We start from the raw sequence: 19,063 nt of genomic DNA, 5'->3' as shown, positions 1-19,063 counted from the left end.
TTCCGCTATCCGCCATGTCAATTCTTTCGGTGGAATGCGGAATCCGGCCGTGCTTAGAATGGTGTCTATGGCACAGGCGGAGAGGCGCAATCCGTCGGGTTCCGTAGTGTGAACCTACCCTATGGGGGCAACCAACCATAACCGCATGGAAAACTGTATTGCGTGAATGGGTAATTTATTCATACTGGTTTAGAGATGCAATGAAAGGTACCGCCACCCCCAATCTACCAATCGCTGGGGAAATTATATATATGACTAGGCTAAAAATGTTCCATTTTGGGATACCCCTTTAAAAATGTTGTCTAAAGTGAAGCCAAAGTTTACAAACTTAGTCCGGCATAACCTGCTCGGATCTCTCCGATATGTAACATTGTATTTAATGGACTACAGGGAAAACAACAAGGGAACGAGTAGACACTGGTCAATATGTCCATAGTTTCTATCAGGCCATTTATCTTCTGTTGTCTATGTTCTCCCCCACTGGAGGCCACGCGGCACGTCTGGAGCGGATACGCACAATGGATATCGGAGGAGACTATGTTCTTTCCGCACTATATAAGTCATTCTGCACTTAATAAAGCCTGGTGGGAAATCAGCATCAATATGTGGAAGATCAATGGTATAGAAGCTGCAGAATTCACAGGAGTCTCTTATTTTACAGTATAGCCTCTGTAGTTTGGTTTTCCCATTAGAAATTCATCTGATTTTTCAGTATATTACTTAGATTAAACAACTCAATAATAATAATACCAATGACTACGATGACCACTTAGTGCCCACTCCTAAGTAGTCCTGCTGCTGAAACCCCCAGCAATCCAATGCTATTTGCAAAAGAACCTAAAAGTTTTGTTGCAGCGCCACCTGTGTTGTAAAATAAGAATTACTTATATCAAAGTAGCAATTATATTGTACAATCTAATCAAGGTTAAACCACCCCCAGCACCAGGTCATGGGAGGGTGAGCTTCGGAGCATAAAGCGAGAGCTTCGGTGTTACCTGTAACCTTGGCATTGCCTAATAGGGGGCTGTCATCCCCATCTACACACCAGTCAAGGAATGGATTGTAATGGTAGCTGAGGACCTACTGAAGGTCCACAAGGTGGGCCAACTTTATACACCTATTAGACCTCGCCAGAAGCCGGTGCTATTAGGATTTCAATCAATGCGATGCTGGCAAACTTAATACAATGAAATATAGAAGTAAACTGTGTAGTATATGAGTGATCAAGATCAGGTGGGACTTTAAAAAATGTAAAAATAATAAAAGTTTAAATAAAAGTATACATACTGTATTTGGCTTAGCCTTAACAATTCGTTGTGCCAAGTAAGCATGTTATTTAACCAACACAATAAAAAAAAAATGAGTTTGTGAGTAAAAAAGTAAAAAAAAAGTTAAAAAGTTGAAAAAAATAAAAAAGCTAATAAAAGTTTAAAAATAATAAAAAAAAATTAAAAATGTAAAAATACTATTTAAAAAAAAACTAAAGAATAAAAGTCTACATACCGTATTTGACCCATCCATAACAATTTGAACCATGAAGTCCTCATGTTATTTAACCAAAACAATACAACATGAGAGATTTTAGTCATTTTATTCCCAATAAAAATGGAATAAAAGTGATCAACAAGACTTATGCACCGCAAAATGATATAACTAAAAACCACTTCTTTCTGTGCAAAAACTGTTGATAGAAACATTTTAAAAAATAATGCTGCCTGTACAAGTGTTAACAGATATCGTTTTTTGTTGTACAAACATGGCAAAATATAAAAAAAAAAAACCCTGCAGAATAAAAATGGCGGGCAATTTATGCCATCAAGTGAACGGCACACCACTAAAACAGTAAAAACACAGTGGCAGAATTGTTATGTTTTACCATTCTCCCCAAAAAAGGGTTGAAAAAAGTTAATCGAAAAGTTATATGTAGCTCAAAATAATAGCCTTGAAAATGACAACTCATCCCGCAAAAAACAAGTATATGTCCATCGAAATAATAAATCTGTAAGTTACAACTCATCCTTCAAATAATAAACATACATGCCTTAAAATAATTGCATTCAAAATGAATACCAATCTTACAAAAAATAAGCATACAGTATGTGCCTTAAAACAATAAAATTTAAAATGACTACTCATCCCGCACAAAACAAACCGTCACAGGACTATATGGAAATGTACAGTGATTATTATTCACGGTAGAAAAAAAAATATTGACAGAGTAATTTCTAGTATTAAAGTCATCCACAGAACACAAGGGGGGGGAGATTTACCAAACATGGTGTAAAGTGAGACTGGCTCAGTTGCCCCTAGCAACCAATCAGATTCCACCTTTTATTTTCCAAAGAGTCTGTGAGGAATGAAAGGTGGAATCTGATTGGTTGCTAGGGGCAACTGAGCCAGTTTCACTTTACACCATGTTTGATAAATCTCCCCCAAGGAGTACAAAGAAAATAGAAAAACACCAAAAATTCAGGCAGAACAGGAGTGCCGTGTCTAAATCTTTATGTTACGATAATTTTCTATTATCAGAAAACTTTCATGGAAAATGCAGAAGTGCAGAAAAGTACAGGTAGAAACCTTCTGTGGCTTCTGTACCAATCAATAAACAGTATTGCAAAATTTATTAAGGTTCATCACCTCCAGTCAAAATGAAGTGTATATTTCTTGTGCATAGTACATGTGGAAGAGCCAACTAACTCCTGTTGCCCCCAGCAGTCTCCGCCAGAGTACATAGTGCTGACAACTAGAACAGGAGTTACATTGCTCCTCTGAATACAAAATACGAGCAATCCATACAAATCACAATTTACTTTTATTACTACTTACAAAATCCTTTTCGGTTATAAGGGTCTCTGATGAGCTGTGATTTCCCTGCAGCACCCCCAGAGGGCAATGGTAGTATTACATATGTCAAATTGGAATAAATAAGTTATGAATGTAATGCAGGGATCTTTAAATTTTACATATTCATAGGCTATTTCTTGCAGGAAATGCCCACTCAGCCAATCACCAGCTGCAGCAGTATGCCACCTAAGTGGAAAGAGGAAGCAAGGGGCATCTGAGATCATGGACCAGGAGCCATTGAAAAATCAATTACGGGGGATCGGGATTATTTTGTATGCCTTGATTCTAGAATAAGAGAAAAAGATCACTGATCTCAGGGAGACCAGCCAAACGATAACACTGCCGGCTGCTAGTGAAAGCGCTCAATGCAGTGAAATCCTGGGTGCATTGCCCCCTGGGAAACATGAATATGCAAAAGAAGAGCCCGTGGAACCTCATTGAAGAGAGGACTGGACAGATATCCCTCCGGGAAGGAACTAGCCGAGTGGTGGTTCCTGTAGGGAAACCACCATATTAAGTGGCCCTATAAGTCAATGTAATGAAAAGGAAGAACCAAGGCCAGGTAACCATCCACATACAGCTGTTTCGGGGTGTTGCCCCTCATCAGTGTGGAGCAGGATTCTGGCTAGGTGGGAGCAATGCCTAGTAGAGCCATAAGAGAAACAGATCGCTGATCTCAGGGATCCCAGACAAACTATAACACTACTGGCCGCTAGTGAAAGCGCTCAATGCAGTGAAATCCTAGCTGCATTGCCCTCTGGGAAACATGAATATGCAAAAGAAGAGCCTGTGGAGCCTCAATGAAGAGTCTCGAAACACCCAGAGGGATATCTAGCTAGTCCTGTGTTTCGAGACTCTTCGATGAGGCTCCACGGCTCTTCTTTGGTTGATTCTGGAATAATTCTTCTGGGAACAGATGACCTAACTAGAAGACACTACCTATGTCAGAGAATACAGTTCTGAAAGAGTCAAGAGGTGTCCATGTAATTGCTGAAATTTGTTTCTTCTCTATTGTAAACCGTATTATTAGGCTGGGTTCACACTATGCATATTTGAGGCTGTATTTGGTCCTCATGTCCGTATACGTCCATATACGTAGTGTGAACCCAGCCTATAGGTGTACATTGAAGCAGGAGGCGAGAGGGATCCATTCTCCAGAGATTACAATGAAAAGATGATAAATTAGTAAAACCACAAGACATGAAACCACAAATGATATGTGCACACACGTCCTTCCCCTCCAGTGAGGGAATTCACCAGTCACTCTCTAGGGGGCGCCACTTACTTCCTCCCATCACATAAAACAGAAATTAAACATTCCAGTTGACATTGTATCTGGGGTATTAGAGACTGGAAGAATCAAAGGTCCGAGATCCCAGACACATCAGAACAGCCAGAGCTTAAATAGATTATCAGACAGCATGGAGATGAGAGAGAAGGAGCTGCTCTGTATTCAGGCTCCGATTCCGGATTATTTCATCCTCACCATAATAATCATTCAGGATGAGCTTCTTCTATGAAAATATCTGCACTCCGACAAAACAAAAAAGATACTTTCATATCAATACGTGCAGACAAACAACTTTTTGTAGGTTATTTAAAAATAAAAAAGTAAAGGGGTACTCCTGGGGGGAAAAACACCTTGAATCAACTGTTAGAAAGTTATACAGACTTGTAAATTATTTTTGTTAAAAAAAAAAAAAAAAAGTACTTAAAAAAAGTCAAGTACTTATCAGCTGCTGTATGTTCTGCAGGAAGTGGTATATACTTTCCAGTGCTCTCTGCTGACACCTCTGTCCATATCAGGAACTGTCCAGAGTCAGAGCAAATCCCCATATAAAATCTTTCTTGCTCTCAACAGTTCCTGACATGGACCAAGGTGGCAGCAAAGAGCAATGTGTCTGACTGGAAAGAATGCACCACTTCCTGCAGGACATACAGCAGCTGATAAGTATTTGAAGACTGGAGGTTTTTTAAATAGAAGTAATTTACAAATCTCTGGCATTTTCTGACACCAGTTGATTTGAAAGATTTTTATTTTATTTTATTATTTTTAAGATTACTAAAAACCATTACAAAGCACAGCACTGCCTGGAACAGACAATGTATAATTCACATCATCCAAGCGCAATAGAGAAGGAGATTTTACTCTTTTAAATACCTTTTGCAGAATTCAGCTTTCGGTAGTGCGTAGACATGTGGTCTTGAATTAAGAACTGTGTGGACAGAGAACATGAGGAGCCGGGGAACAGCGCTACAGGAAAGAGAGGAAAGAATTACAGGATTGTAAAAAAGACACTTTCTGCAGGCAATGACAATACATATGATTCAGCGCTGGCTCAGGGGAATCCCCACTATAGTTAAAGGGAAATCTTTTTCTTTCAAACCAACTAGTTTCAGAAATTTATACAGATTTGTTATTTATTTCTATTTAAAAATCTCCAGTCTTCCAGTACTTATCAGCTGCTGTATGTCCTGCAGGAAGTGATGTATTCTTTCCAGTCTGACACAGTGCTCTCTGCTGCCACCTCAGTCCATGTCAGGAACTGTCCAGAGCAGGAGAGGTTTTTAATGGGCCTTTGCTGCTGCTCTGGACAGTTCCTGACATGGACAGAGGTGGCAGCAGAGAGCACTGTGTCAGACTGGAAAGAATACACCACTTTTTGCAGGACATACAGCAGCTGAGAAGACCTGGATGATTTTTAAATAGAAGTAAATTACAAATCTATATACCTTTCTGAAACCAGTTCATTTGTAAGAAAAAGGTTATCATTAGATAAAAAGAAAAATCAATCAAGTCTTCCTCAGGCAACTCTAAATAGACAGGTACAGTATACACAATGTAGTACTGGAAGAAATCTGCTGGTTTCTGTAAATACATGATTTTTAGACCCATTTTCAGGAGCTGAAAGTGAATGGACCATTAGGTATATTCGCTTTAAGTGTTGCACATGTATAGAACTGCGCTGACGCGGGGAAGCCGCTGGTCCTTTCTTTGATGTGCGGCCTGGTTCCTGCCCATGGCGCGTGTCTATTACTAAGCACTGGCACTGGCTGAAGCACTGGAGGTGGGCCGGCTTGCCCCCAATTGGAGGAACCCTCTCCCCTCTGTGACAATGCTCCATTGATTCTAATGGAGCTGTGTCACAGAGGGGAGGGGAGATCATCACATTGGGGGCGGGCGGGCCCACCTCCAGTGCTTCAGCCCATGCCGGTGCTTGGTAATAGACACCAGGGATGGGGCTGTGCAGGGCATTTAAATGCAGCTGTCATGTTTGAAAGCTGCATTTAACTGTCCTAATTAGTGTGCGCGGCGATCGCCCCCGGCTGCAGACCTCTTCTGAACCCCTCCTGGGTGCCATGACGTACCAGATACGTCATGGGCTACCAAGAGGTTAAAATACATTTACAAATATACTTATATTGACTGGCAGCTTTAAGGGGCAACAGGGCCCCCTCTGCTGCCACCAATGCCTGTGCTGGAAACAGCAGGGCTGTCTAATCCCTGCAGTTCCTAATTCCCTAGCTCTGATAAAGTGCTTCCCCACAGCGCTATACAGGGAAGGGGCTTGTTGTAAAGCATATCACTAAATTCTGTAAAAACGGCTCAGACAAGATGGCTGCCGCCATAATTTACAAAAAATGATAATGCACAAAAAATTTATTAATTAAAAAATTACAATCAGAAAACTGAAACAGATTAGAAAAAAAAAAACAACATAAACGGCAAATGAACTGCAGTAACCAGATCTGGCTACTACACAGTGCATGGAGCCAACTATTTCCAGCCCCGTTTACTGTGTATTGGGGGCTCATCAGTCTTTAAATTAAAGGGGTAGTTCACATAAAAATAGTTTCTTTCAAATCAACTGGTCCCAGCAAGTGCCAGAGATTTGATCACAGCAGCCCTACCGCTGCCAGGGAAAACTGATGTAAATGTGGAATCATTTGGAGGATGAAGCTCTGTGTGATGCCACCACCGCGGATGGATTTACATAGCGTGATGGATTCTCTTCATTACTTTCTGCACTTTATATCATGCAGCCGCTCAGGATTTACATTTGTGCTGTGAACCGAGCTGAGATTGCCTGTTATAAAGCATTGTGAAGAGTGCCGGATGGCAGCCTGGAATATTATAGGAGACAAGACTCTTCTTTCCGGCATCTTAAATCCAAAACATCATCATATAATACAGAGAGTATATTGTTCTATATAAAAATACAGCGTCCGGGGTTGTAGTGGCCCCAATGCTGGGCCCCCAGACACTGACGAGGTGTCACCACGTGTTGCTGCTCTCTGGAAGGGCCGGTGAGGCGTGGTGCACCCCAATGGGAAATAAGTCCAGGGGTTCACAATAGACAGAGTGCTTCTTTACTGAAGAAATTTCTTGAGCAAAACAATACAGGCAAAACCCCGAGCCGACTTCTCCATTCTCCAACCAGTAGCAGAAGAAGGTCTCTGTCTCTACTGGGTCTCTGCAGGCTTGTGCTCTGGTCATAGGGCTGGTGACCTAGGGTCTATCGAGTCAGCGTCTCCTTCTTTGTCTTCTGGGCGGTCCAGCAGAGTCTCTTCACCTCTCTAGTCTCTATCTGCAGAACCAGAGGCCACTGACTGACTCTTCCTTTTATGTTTGTGAGAAGACTAGAACCTTCTAGTGGGCGGGGTGGAGTGGAGAAGCACAGCTTTAAGAGATACAATGTTTCAACTTTAGTCTGCCATAGACTTCTATTAAGTTTCCATACAAGTCTATGGGAATGACAAAGAAGTTTTCTAGATATAAACAACATTGAAAAAGTCTAAAACCCTCCAAAAGTGTCTCTCCAAAAACTCCGCTCTGCCCACTATCTCACAGTAACAGTGGAAAAGTACCAGCTTCTAAGCTTCTTGTGTAATAACTTGGCTTTATATTAACCAGTAATTATTATTATGTGGTGTCCATGAGGAGGATGGGTGGAGTGGTCCAGGGCAGCTGAAGGTAATAGTCCCTAGTATGGCTGGCCAGTCCGGTATGGCTCCCAGTGCAATGTTTGTGACTGCACAATAGTGGAAAATTGATGATCCACTGGGTGCACTTTGACGATTGTACGGCATTTAAGTACTTGAGGCTGATGTATTTGGATGCAGCCCTAGGGAGTCCTGAAAAAGATGGATACAGCCATAGGCCATATATATGATTTGGAAGGTGGGGGAGACGTCCTGGGTCAGAGTACAGAGCTGTAGACCCCGCTATGCAGACCATGCCCCTCCCCCACTCCCCTCCCACCCAGTACAGGGAGCTCTTACACCAAAGCAATGCTCTTATACCAAGTTACATTTCTGAAAAACTGTCAGCTCTAAAACCAAAACGCTCTTAATCCAAGTTACTCTTAAACCAAGGTACCACTGTACTATCTATATTATTTATGTAATTTACGCAGTGATGGATGTATATGCTGTAAAGTTGTGCTGTTTAATAAAATTGGGCCGCTCTGGCCTTTGCACCAAACCCAGTGTCAGTGTTTATATTATGGGAGGAAGGAGGTTTGGTGTACATCACAGTTTCTATCATATTCCCTAGTCATGTTTCCTCACAGTGTTCTGAGTTCGGAATATTTGTTGGCAGCGTTCTGAGTTCGGAATATTTGTTGGCAGCGTTCTGACTCCAGAATGTTTCTTTGCAGCGTTCTGAGTTCGGAATGTTTCCTCGCAGCGTTCTGAGTTCGGAATGTTTCCTCGCAGCGTTCTGAGTTCGGAATATTTCTTTGCAGCGTTCTGAGTTCGAAATATTTCCTTGCAGCGTTCTGAGTTCGGAATGTTTCCTTGCAGCGTTCTGAGTTCGGAATGTTTCCTCGCAGCGTTCTGAGTTCGGAATGTTTCCTCGCAGCGTTCTGAGTTCGGAATGTTTCCTCGCAGCGTTCTGAGTTCGGAATATTTCTTTGCAGCGTTCTGAGTTCGAAATATTTCCTTGCAGCGTTCTGAGTTCGGAATGTTTCCTTGCAGCGTTCTGAGTTCGGAATGTTTCCTTGCAGCGTTCTGAGTTCGGAATGTTTCCTCGCAGCCTTCTGAATTCGGAATGTTTCTTTGCAGCGTTCTGAGTTCGGAATGTTTCCTTGCAGCGTTCTGAGTTCGGAATGTTTCCTTGCAGCGTTCTGAGTTCGGAATGTTTCCTCGCAGCGTTCTGAGTTCGGAATATTTCTTTGCAGCGTTCTGAGTTCGGAATGTTTCCTTGCAGCGTTCTGAGTTCGGAATATTTCTTCACAGTGTTCTGAGTTCGGAATGTTTCCTCGCAGCGTTCTGAGTTCAGAATGTTTCTTCTAAGCGTTCTAAGTTCGGAATGTTTGAGAGTTATTCAATTGCTCCACAGCACCACCACAGGAATAACTAAGAATTGCACTGTGCCCAATGATATCAATAGGTTGTCAGCATAAAGGTGGGTTCATACTGAGGAATTCACGCGGATAAAGAGCGGCCATGCGCGCGGACAGACAGCAGAATTCCGCTGACATTATCCGCGTGAATTTCTCAGTATGAACCCACCCTAATACAGGACGGGACAGGTCCTCCACTAAGTGAGACACTCTTTGTAACCTCGCTACTCCTGGGCCAACAGCTGGGCATCCTAAACAATACAGTCAGAATCACCTAAGAATCAGTTGGGTATATGACAATGTATTTTCTCCCTTTGCTGATATTTTTGTGACTCTCCCTGGTTCAGCTTCTTGTACTGATGACCTCTGATACAGCTGATGGAACTCATGCGGACACCACCCTGTCTCCCTCACTGCCCAGAATGATTTCATATCTTGTCATACTTTTCCTAAACAGCTAAACCTGCTGAAAACTTAATCGAGTTTTATAAAAAACAGCAGCAAGGGGAGTGAGAGGAGAGTCCTGGAGGCAGCGAGAGACGGGCAGGAAGTGATTAGACACCGATGCGGGAAACACGATAAGGGAAACTGCAATCAGGGGGTGACGGGGGCGACCTGTCCTCCTCACCTTCCTTCACACCCATAGAAATACAGCCACATCAGCTCCTCGCCTTATATGACACAGTAAATATTATTCACTTCCACACTAATCCCTTCCTGAAGTCTCCAACAAACATGACACATATCACAATGATAAGAAACAACAACACAACTTACTACATGATCTTATGTTGGTGCCTTTTATTTTCCATAGACTCCAGGAGCCCTAAGGTCAGCCCTCTCCCATCAAGTCCCCCCATATCAGAATGAAATACTAGATTTACTATGAAAAATAGGTGCACACATTTATTATTATTATAATTATTTTTTTTATTATTATTATTATATGTGTTCTTCTTCTCCTTTTTCTTCTTTTTCTTCTTCTTCTTCTTCTTCTTCTTCTTCTTATATGTTATATTATTAGTAGTAGAAGTAGTAGTAGTAGTATTATATGTAATGTGATGTTATTATTATGTTATGTTGTGTTATATTATTATATGTTATGCGTTATAATATGATGATGATGATTATTACTATTATGTGTTATATTATTTTTATATGTTATATTTAGTGATGAGCGAGTACTAAAATGCTCAGGTGCTCGTTATTCGAGCCGAGTATTTCCCGAAACTCGAGTGCTCGTTTCGAGTAACGAACCCCATTGAAGTCAATGGAAGACTCGAGCATTTTTTGAGGGGACCCAAGTTCGGTAGAGGGAAGGTCATGTGAAAACCTTTCAACCTCAGAAATTGATGGAAACACAACGGAAATGGACAGGAAACAGCAGGAGCAGCATGTATGCATGCCTATGAGGCTGCCTAATGGCACCATTATGCCAAATTCTGTGCAACAGCCTGGTTAAAACAGAGGTAGGCATATGGACCATCCAAAAACTCAGCCTGACACAGCATGGCAGTGAGAACACAGGGAACCATTAAAACAGAGGTAGCTTATCATGAACCACCCAAAAATTCAGCCTGACACAGCATAGCGGTGAGGACAGAGTAAACAAGGTAGAAGCGGTAGCCAGTCAGCCTTCCAGTATGGATGCCAGTAAAGGCCCAGCAGTAGTCAACATGGATGCCAGTTAAGGGCCAGCAAAAAGGAGGCAAGGGCACGCACACCTAGTGAGGCTCCCCAAAACTAGGTCATACAGTGCAGGGCCTTGAACACACAGAGAACCATTACAAGTGAGTGAGGAAGCTAGTGAGCCTCCCAAAAATTAGGCCAGACACTGCATGGAATTCAGCACACAGAGAGCCATTATAAGTGAGTGAGGAATCAAGTGAGCCCACCCAAAAATTGGAGTGAGTCCAGGGGCTGGGATATGTAGTGGACATGAACCCGGGTGCTGACAGCTAACTGGTTAGGCCTGCTCTCACTCACCACTCACAATCAAGAGTACACCTGATGCCTTTCGACCGGGGGTGGTGAGGCCCCGGCCACGGCTAGACCAAAAAAATAAAATAAAACAGCAGGCTGGTTGGCGGGGGCGCGATCGTCGAGCCCCCGGCAACCAGTCCTGCTCCTCCACAGACGTAGCATGGCAGTGAGGACACAGAGAACCATTAGAAGTGATACAGAAGCAATACAGTGTAGTGCCCACTAGTTTAAGGGGGGGGGGGGGGGGGGGGGGGCTTGACGGTGCTATCTGGTATGGGCAACAACTGTACACACTTTGTCACCCCAATACAATGAGCAGTGAAGTAAGTTCTATGCAGGATGCACTACAAATCCCAGCTATACAGTGTAGTACACACTAGTTTAGGGGGGGCTTGACGGTGCTATCTGGTATGGGCAACAACTGTACACACTTTGTCACCCCAATACAATGAGCAGTGAAGTAAGTTCTATGCAGGATGCACTACAACTCCCAGCTATACAGTGCAGTACACCAGCACCACTAGCCCCAAAATCAAAAAGGAGGACACTGAGCACTTCTTAGGGGTGTGTATGCACCACCTAATGCCCCCTTTCTGCCAGCAGCCGGTCACCACAGTGTGCTGGTGAAATCATGGTAGCAGCACTACAACTCCCAGCCAGCAGTCTGTAGTAATAGTATTAATAAAAGCTTTTAAGCCCTGAAAAGTTCTGTTTGTTTATATTGCTAGTATATACCCTGCCTACTGGAACGCTATATCCTACACTGACGCTCTCCCTGACCAGCAGCAGCTCTGTCCCTGATCTCTCACAGCATACGTCTGAAGCGAGCACTGCCGGCGCCGAGTTTTATATATCAGGGTCATCGGATCTGGCCAACCAATCACTGCTATCAACATGTATGGGTCCCACGTCATTGCAGGATGCACCAAAGAGTCTCCTGCATGTTTATTGGCTGAGAAATAGCGAGCAAACTTACAGGAAACGGATGACGAGATTTTCTTGAGTATCGCGAGATGCTCATCCAAGTAACGAATACCATTGAGTACCCTAATACTTGATCGAGTACCAAGCTCGGACGAGCACGTTCGCTCATCACTAGTTATATTATTATGATTATTATTATTATTTTTGTTAATATATATATTGTTATATTATTATATGTTATATGTTGTTGTTATTATATGTTATGTGTTATATTATTATGATTATTATATATTATGTGTTATATTATTATCATATGTTATATGTTGTTATAACTATTATATGTTATGTATTATATTATTATGTAATATGTTATATATTTAGTATTATTATTGGTATTATTAGTTATATGTTATGCTCATTATTATTAGTAGTAGAAGTATTAGGCTATGTTCACATGCAGTAAGAGACCGGCCGTATCGTGACCAGCCTGTTTCTCTCCTGATGACGTTGAGGTAGCAACGAAACATGTAGAGTGGGGGCACTTTTGGTGTTTTAAGTAGCATTCATCCAGCTCTGACTCTTTTTGTCCGGCATAGGTACTGCAGTATATAGATAGGTCATAGAGTCATAGATAGGAAGATAGTTGTATCTCCATAAGACTAGTCATATAGAGTGACAGAGCTGGGTGTCATGTATTTTTAAATCAGTTCACTTATTATTTTAATACATATCTATTAAAAGTTATATTTTATTGTTATTTGTTATTTAGCAGGGTGGTCTTGGAACTTAAAGGAGAAGTCCGGTGAAAATTTTTATTAAAGTATTGTATAGCCCCCTAAAAGTTATACAAATCACCAATATACACCATTTACGGGAAATGCTTATAAAGTGCTTTTTTCCCTGCACTTACTACTGCATCAAGGCTTCACTTCCTGGATAACATGGTGATGTCACTTCCTGGATTACATGGTGATGTCACTTCCTGGATAACATGGTGATGTCACGACCCGACTCCCAGAGCTGTGCGGCTGTGGCTGCTGGAGAGGATGATGGCATAGGATGCTCAGTGTCCCTCCATTGCCCTGTGTTCCTCAGTGTCCCCCTGCCATCATCCTCTCCAGCAGCCACAGCCCGCACAGCTCTGGGAGTCGGGTCGTGACATCACCATGTTATCTAGGAAGTGACATCACCATTGTATATCCAGGAAGTGAAGCCTTAATGCAGTAGTAAGTGCAGGGAAAAAGCACTTTATGTGTATATTGGGGATTTGTATAAGTTTTGGGGGGCAATACAATACTTTAATACAAACTTTCGCCAGACTTCTCCTTTAAGGGGTTTTTTTGTACCCCGGGCCTCAACCTAAAGTGCAACACCATGTGGCATAATTGCAATCAATGGAATAGTTTGCCCTTTCTAAGAACTATACTCTAAAAGTAAAATCGTCCAATTGACTCTTAAAAATATTCTTTTGTGTTGGACTTTGCATTTATAACAGTATCTAATGCTGCCGTAATGTAATAATATGTTGATGGATTAAGGATTTCGAAGGTTCCCCATCTTCACCCATGGATATGCCAAGGCTATTATAGCTGGAATTGCTCCTTGCAGTGACTTTCTCCTTTGGATAACTGGCATATAGAGAGGAGTTTATTACAAAATTTAAAGGGGTTATTCCAAAATTAAAGGGGTACCCAGGAGAATAAAAATATTTTTAAATCAATTGGTGCTAAAAAGCTATACAGATATGTAAATTACTTGTCTCAAGTCTTCCAGTACTTATTAGCTACTGTATGTCCTGCAGGAAGTGGTGTATTCTTTTCTGTCTGTAATGTAGTAGGCGTAGTGTATGTATGCAGAGCCATCAGCTTCCATCTATGTTTCTCAGTATTTTGGATGTTAACAGTTAATCGGTGAGGTAGTTGGTATAAAACTCCTTTAATACTCACTAATTAGAATCAGGAAGGAATTTTCCCATTAAATAATTGGGAGGATGGGAGTATTTGTGACTTCCTCTGAATAAACAATGTATCATATATGTCTATATTGCATCCTCTTCATAATAATTCTCCTTTCTCTTTGTAAAATAATCTCTTATACCCGGAGAATTTATTATGTAAGAGAAAACTGAAGGACGTCTCCATGCTGCTTGTACAGCGGTAAGACATGGGCCAGAGGCTCCCCGCAGGTCTGTGCTACTTCTCTCATGTTCTCTCTACTATCTATTGTTTTATTCATCACATAGAAATCCATTACAGCTCTGCCTCACATAGGCCCAAACTTTCAGTTACTCCTCACTGGTATGAACTAACCGGAAAGCTGTATAGTTATGTTGTCCCTGATGAAGAGGTTGGAGACTTCAACACGCGTTGGGCTATTAATAAACATTGTGTTTTAGTATCCAGTGTTCCCACCTATATCGCTTCTTCAGATCGATTGTGTCATCTCAATGCGTCTCTGGCCAGCGGGCTCGGAAGACGTTACATCGCTATACCGAGTGAAAGAGGCGATAAAGCAATCGGCCTGGATGCGGACCTGGCGTGGGGGGGGGGGGGAGTTACTCTTGCTCCCCTCCAAAGTGGGAGTAACATGCTACATTTCCAATTTGTTCTTTTGCTATACAACATTGATACACGATACACGTTGTTGGACCCGAAGCTCGCTCTCCAATTTTGTTGTTTTTTCTTATGGTATTAAGTTATCAGGATGACAAACTATGAGACATAAGGCAATGAGAATTAATTGAGCGGGCGGTCGGACATCGCTATGGGGGGCGGGCAATGCTCCCAACGGTCTCACTGGACGGTGGAGCAAAATTATTAGAATCCTACTGCTTTCTCTGCCCAACCCTGATGATGGTTTCCTATAAGCCCCCCCTATACATCTTCCAATGCAGTGGTATATGTATTCATTACGGTTCTGTACTACACAGCCTGAGGCTTTCTATGCCCTTCCATATTGTTGCTGTATATAAGGGGATTTCCATAAGAGTATGAAGATCCAGTGTGGTCATTCTGGCTGGAGGGTCCTACCATCTGCTACCATAGGGAAAATGATGCTTTCTAATATTCTCATTGAAAAGAATGGTATGCATGTATACTTTCATGGACATTCTGGGTCCTCCAGAGTAAGAGACAATCTTTCTCTAATAGAGTTCTCTAAATATATTTTTTAGCAAACCTCAAGCCCATTCAGGTTCCTCTGAACCTGAACACTCGGCAGTGGCTGAAGAAGTTGAACGCAGACTTAAGAAGTCCAGGAAACATGGATACAGCCTATGGCCAGGACTCCCTAGGGCTGCATCCAACTTCTTCAGCCACTAGTAATCAAATTTTGAGCCTTCAGATTCGGCGGAACCCGAGCATGTTTGAGCCGAGCGCCAAGCCCTTGAGTAATTTGTTTCTAAAGGCATTAGTAGACTACACATTCGAAAAGTATATAATCCAAATGTTGCAGTGGTAAGCCATGCTTGGTCTATTAAAGTCAATAGGTTTGCACTACCATATATGTTTTTTCATCTATATCACAACACGATGGAGCCTTACTGGTGTCTTTCAGCTTCATACATGTGATAACAAAGGAGGATAAATAGAATCCACCAAATCATTGGAGAATGAATGTCTGATTCTGCCGTTATTGTAGTAATTGTCCGATCTGCGGATAACACGAGGGTGGACAGGAAATAATAAAATTAGCTAATATTTTATTGCAAGATGGTTTAACGTGTTTTGAAGAAGATGACCTCCTCTTTATCAGGTCAAGAGAGCAAGGGCCCATCACTTGTAACTAGTGGCTTTGATCGTGGTGGTGTATGGACCTTGTATTCCTCTACTTACATAAAGCAGCTTCTTTCCCTAGTTCATTGAATGGGTTGTAATAGTTGGGGACCTGAAGGCAACGTTATCTGGGTATAATATGGTCTACTATAAGTAGGTGTCAGCAGAAGGTTTATAGGGCGCCATCTAATCTAATCTAATCTGACAGATTCCATAGACAGAATTCTAGTCAGGATCAGCAGATGTAAGCCCACTGTGTCACTTGTCCATCTTCTCCTAAGGGTGTTGTCTAACCGTATACTCATACTCCTGATTGTGGAGATCGACTTTTCCAGAAGATACACCAGGTTGCTGTAACGACTGGAGTCGTGGATCCACTGGGCTGTCATCAGCGAAGGCGTAAGCCGCACCAGGGAGCGGAGTCTAAGGGGCCACTGGTCTTCACCAGTGCCCACTGCAAAGCAGGATGGACTTGCTGCGGCAGGCGACCCCAAGGTCGCTACCCCTGGCTTGGCTTTCTAGTGGCGGCGGATGAGGTGTAGCAAGAACAGTAGGAAGGCAGGCAGATAGAGGTCACACCGAAACCCGCAGATGGCAGGTACAATGGGCAGGAACAACGGGCAGGAACAACGGAGGGCTAGGACCACTACAAGGAAGCATTCAGAGTCTCCAACAAGGCAAGGGCAGGACACGTGGGGATATTTATAGTGTCAGTGTGTTTTATGCAGGTACCAATTAGGGGCGACCTGTCCCTTTAAATCTGTGACAGCTGAAGTGTGGGCGCCCTAGGAGGCAGGGAAACGCGTGCCGGCCAGGACAGCGGGGAGCAGGCACGAGGGACGGTGAGATGCCCCCAAGGGCTGAAACTTCAGCAGCACCGAGCCCCTGCATGTGGGCTCCAGCGGCTGCAGCTGAGTGAGAGGAGGGAGAGCGGGTACGGCGGCATAAACCACGGGATGCCACCACAGCCCCGACAGTCGCTACCTCCTGAGAAAGCTGGTCCAGGCAGACCAGATGGCAAAGGTGGAACCACACACTTTACTAAACTGACAGTACAGAGAAATATGCAGACAAAGGACACACTGAATGAAAGCGACGGATACAGGTGACAGATGCTGGGGACGAAGACACAGGTGCAGGTCACATGGTCAACTTGATGCAGGAACGATAGCAGGTGCAAATATGGCTTTGCTCAGGTTCACACTCAAGACAGGAACATGCAGGTATACTGGAAGCAACTGGGAGTGCAGGACCAGACAGCAGGAACACTAGGAGACAGGGACACCACAGCAGGAACACAGGAACCTGGTAGGCTAGGGCAGGGACACTGTAGCAGGAACACATGGATTCAGGACAGGGAATACAGGAACACCAGACAGGGAAGCAACGGTAAGGCAGATACAGGTTCACAGGAATGCTTTTTCTAGGCAAATGCAGAAACACCTTTGTAGGACCATAGGACCTCAACACTCAGGTAGAGCACATGTGCAGGAAGCCTCCTAGAAAAGCTAAGCCACAGGTAAGGCACATAACCCCTCTAGTGGCCAGATCTATACTGCACGGAGCAAGGAAAGAGAATAGGACCGAAAGCCAGAAGAACCCAGGCCACAACGACGAGTAAGAGGATGGTGGCCGGAATACCTGTCCGTCGTTACACAGAATACATAGTGCTACACATGATGTGTCTTCTATTGGGCTGGTTGTGTGGGTAAAGGAGTGGTAGGAACCTGATCTCTCATTCTGGCCCTGGTTTATCTACTGTATATTCAGAGCTTCTCTCGCAGGATAATAACATTGTATGAGGGATCCGCTCATAATTGAATATTCTCATATAATAGTTCAGGTGCCTCTCAGCAAAGTGTTTTTCTGTGTTTTGTTCCACAGCAACGCCATGGGCTGGAAGTCATCCTCGCCTTCATCCAGTGTCTGCACAGAAAACACAGCTCTCTGCCATATGACTCCATTATATTACACCGAGAAATGTTGTGCTTGGCTTCTAGGACCATTGATATTTTATCTTTTTCATCTATCTTAATATCCTTTTCTCCAAGATATTTCTCAAAATGTTATTTGGAAAACCGCTCCCAAAATCTGTCTTCATGAGAACGTGGATTAGTCGTTGCTTCTCTGTTTTGTCTCTTTCTTTGTTAAATTTGGAGTCTAATGACAACCAGACAATATTCCTATGACAAATGCTGGATTACAGTTATTACATCATATAAGGTCAATGCATTGTCTATGGAACAGCTGAAGATAGCAGGGTGGGGACTCGGCTATCTCCGTCAGCTCCATAGACCGTGGATGGAGCGGCGGTTAGCATATGCAAGTTAAAAGAAAGGAGTCATAGCCCCATTTTTAAGATTGTGAGGGGTCTTGGCATTCATACCTCCCACAATATGACACTTAACCCCTCTACTGTGGACAGAGGATATGTTATTCTAACTTAGAATATTCATTTATTATTACTAAAGATGCCGGAGAGATAATGGATTGGTGCTACGGAGGCACGGGAACGGGTAAGTATACATTCTTTATTATGCCCCCCACTCTGCCTTCCAGTGATTATTACATTTCGTGGGACTTTCTCTTTACCTCACAGAGCCACCTTATTTAAGCAGAAAAAGTCATAAAGATGGTGGACTTCTATAAAGAGCAAAGTGGCCGATTGCCCTGACAGTGTAGCCACCATTAACATCTCCAACCTGACCCCAGATGGACCAAATATGGTGGCGGTATACCAGTATGCCCAAACGTGTCAAGAGTCCACCTGCTAAATATAGGTGATGACGTTGGATTTTCACAAGAACATGGACATTGGGAGGTGCAGCGGGCCGGTGACGTAGTCTACTACCAAGCAAATACATCCAATTTTCTGCTTAGTAAATAACTTAGCTGAACATAATTTGTGAGTTAATCTAAAATATTCCCTATAGAGCAATTACAGTGACGGAGTAATCCTTGAGAAGGAGCGGCACCTGGGCTTATGAAGGTGGAGGGTAAAGGATGGGCAGAAAATGAAGGATAATCCTGGATAAAATCCTGCTGTGGTCAGCAAGAGAACTGCAACCATGGAGGTTAACATTCCCAGCAGGATCATGACCTCAAACATAAAGCCAGAACAACAAAGGAATCGCTGATAAACAACAATATTAATGCCCCGGGGGGCCGCCATCAACAGGAATAAGTATTTGT

At 42.9% G+C, this 19,063-nt stretch overlaps 1 protein-coding gene across 2 annotated transcripts in view; it reads right to left on the bottom strand.

Moving 5' to 3' along the window:
- The window catches only part of LOC138774151 (spermatogenesis-associated protein 7 homolog), a 119,328-nt gene that overhangs the window by 75,245 nt on the left and 25,020 nt on the right, over positions 1-19,063 (bottom strand). For both annotated transcript variants that reach the window (XM_069954769.1, XM_069954771.1), the window contains one exon: positions 5,006-5,098. In XM_069954769.1, coding sequence (XP_069810870.1) covers positions 5,006-5,098 — 93 coding nt within the window. The remainder of the gene's footprint in view (positions 1-5,005; positions 5,099-19,063) is intronic.

This window comes from Dendropsophus ebraccatus, chromosome 15, assembly GCF_027789765.1.
Source record: "Dendropsophus ebraccatus isolate aDenEbr1 chromosome 15, aDenEbr1.pat, whole genome shotgun sequence".
NCBI lineage: Eukaryota > Metazoa > Chordata > Amphibia > Anura > Hylidae > Dendropsophus > Dendropsophus ebraccatus.
Note: the sequence above shows the minus strand (reverse complement) of the source record. Positions and strands in the feature narration are given on the sequence as shown.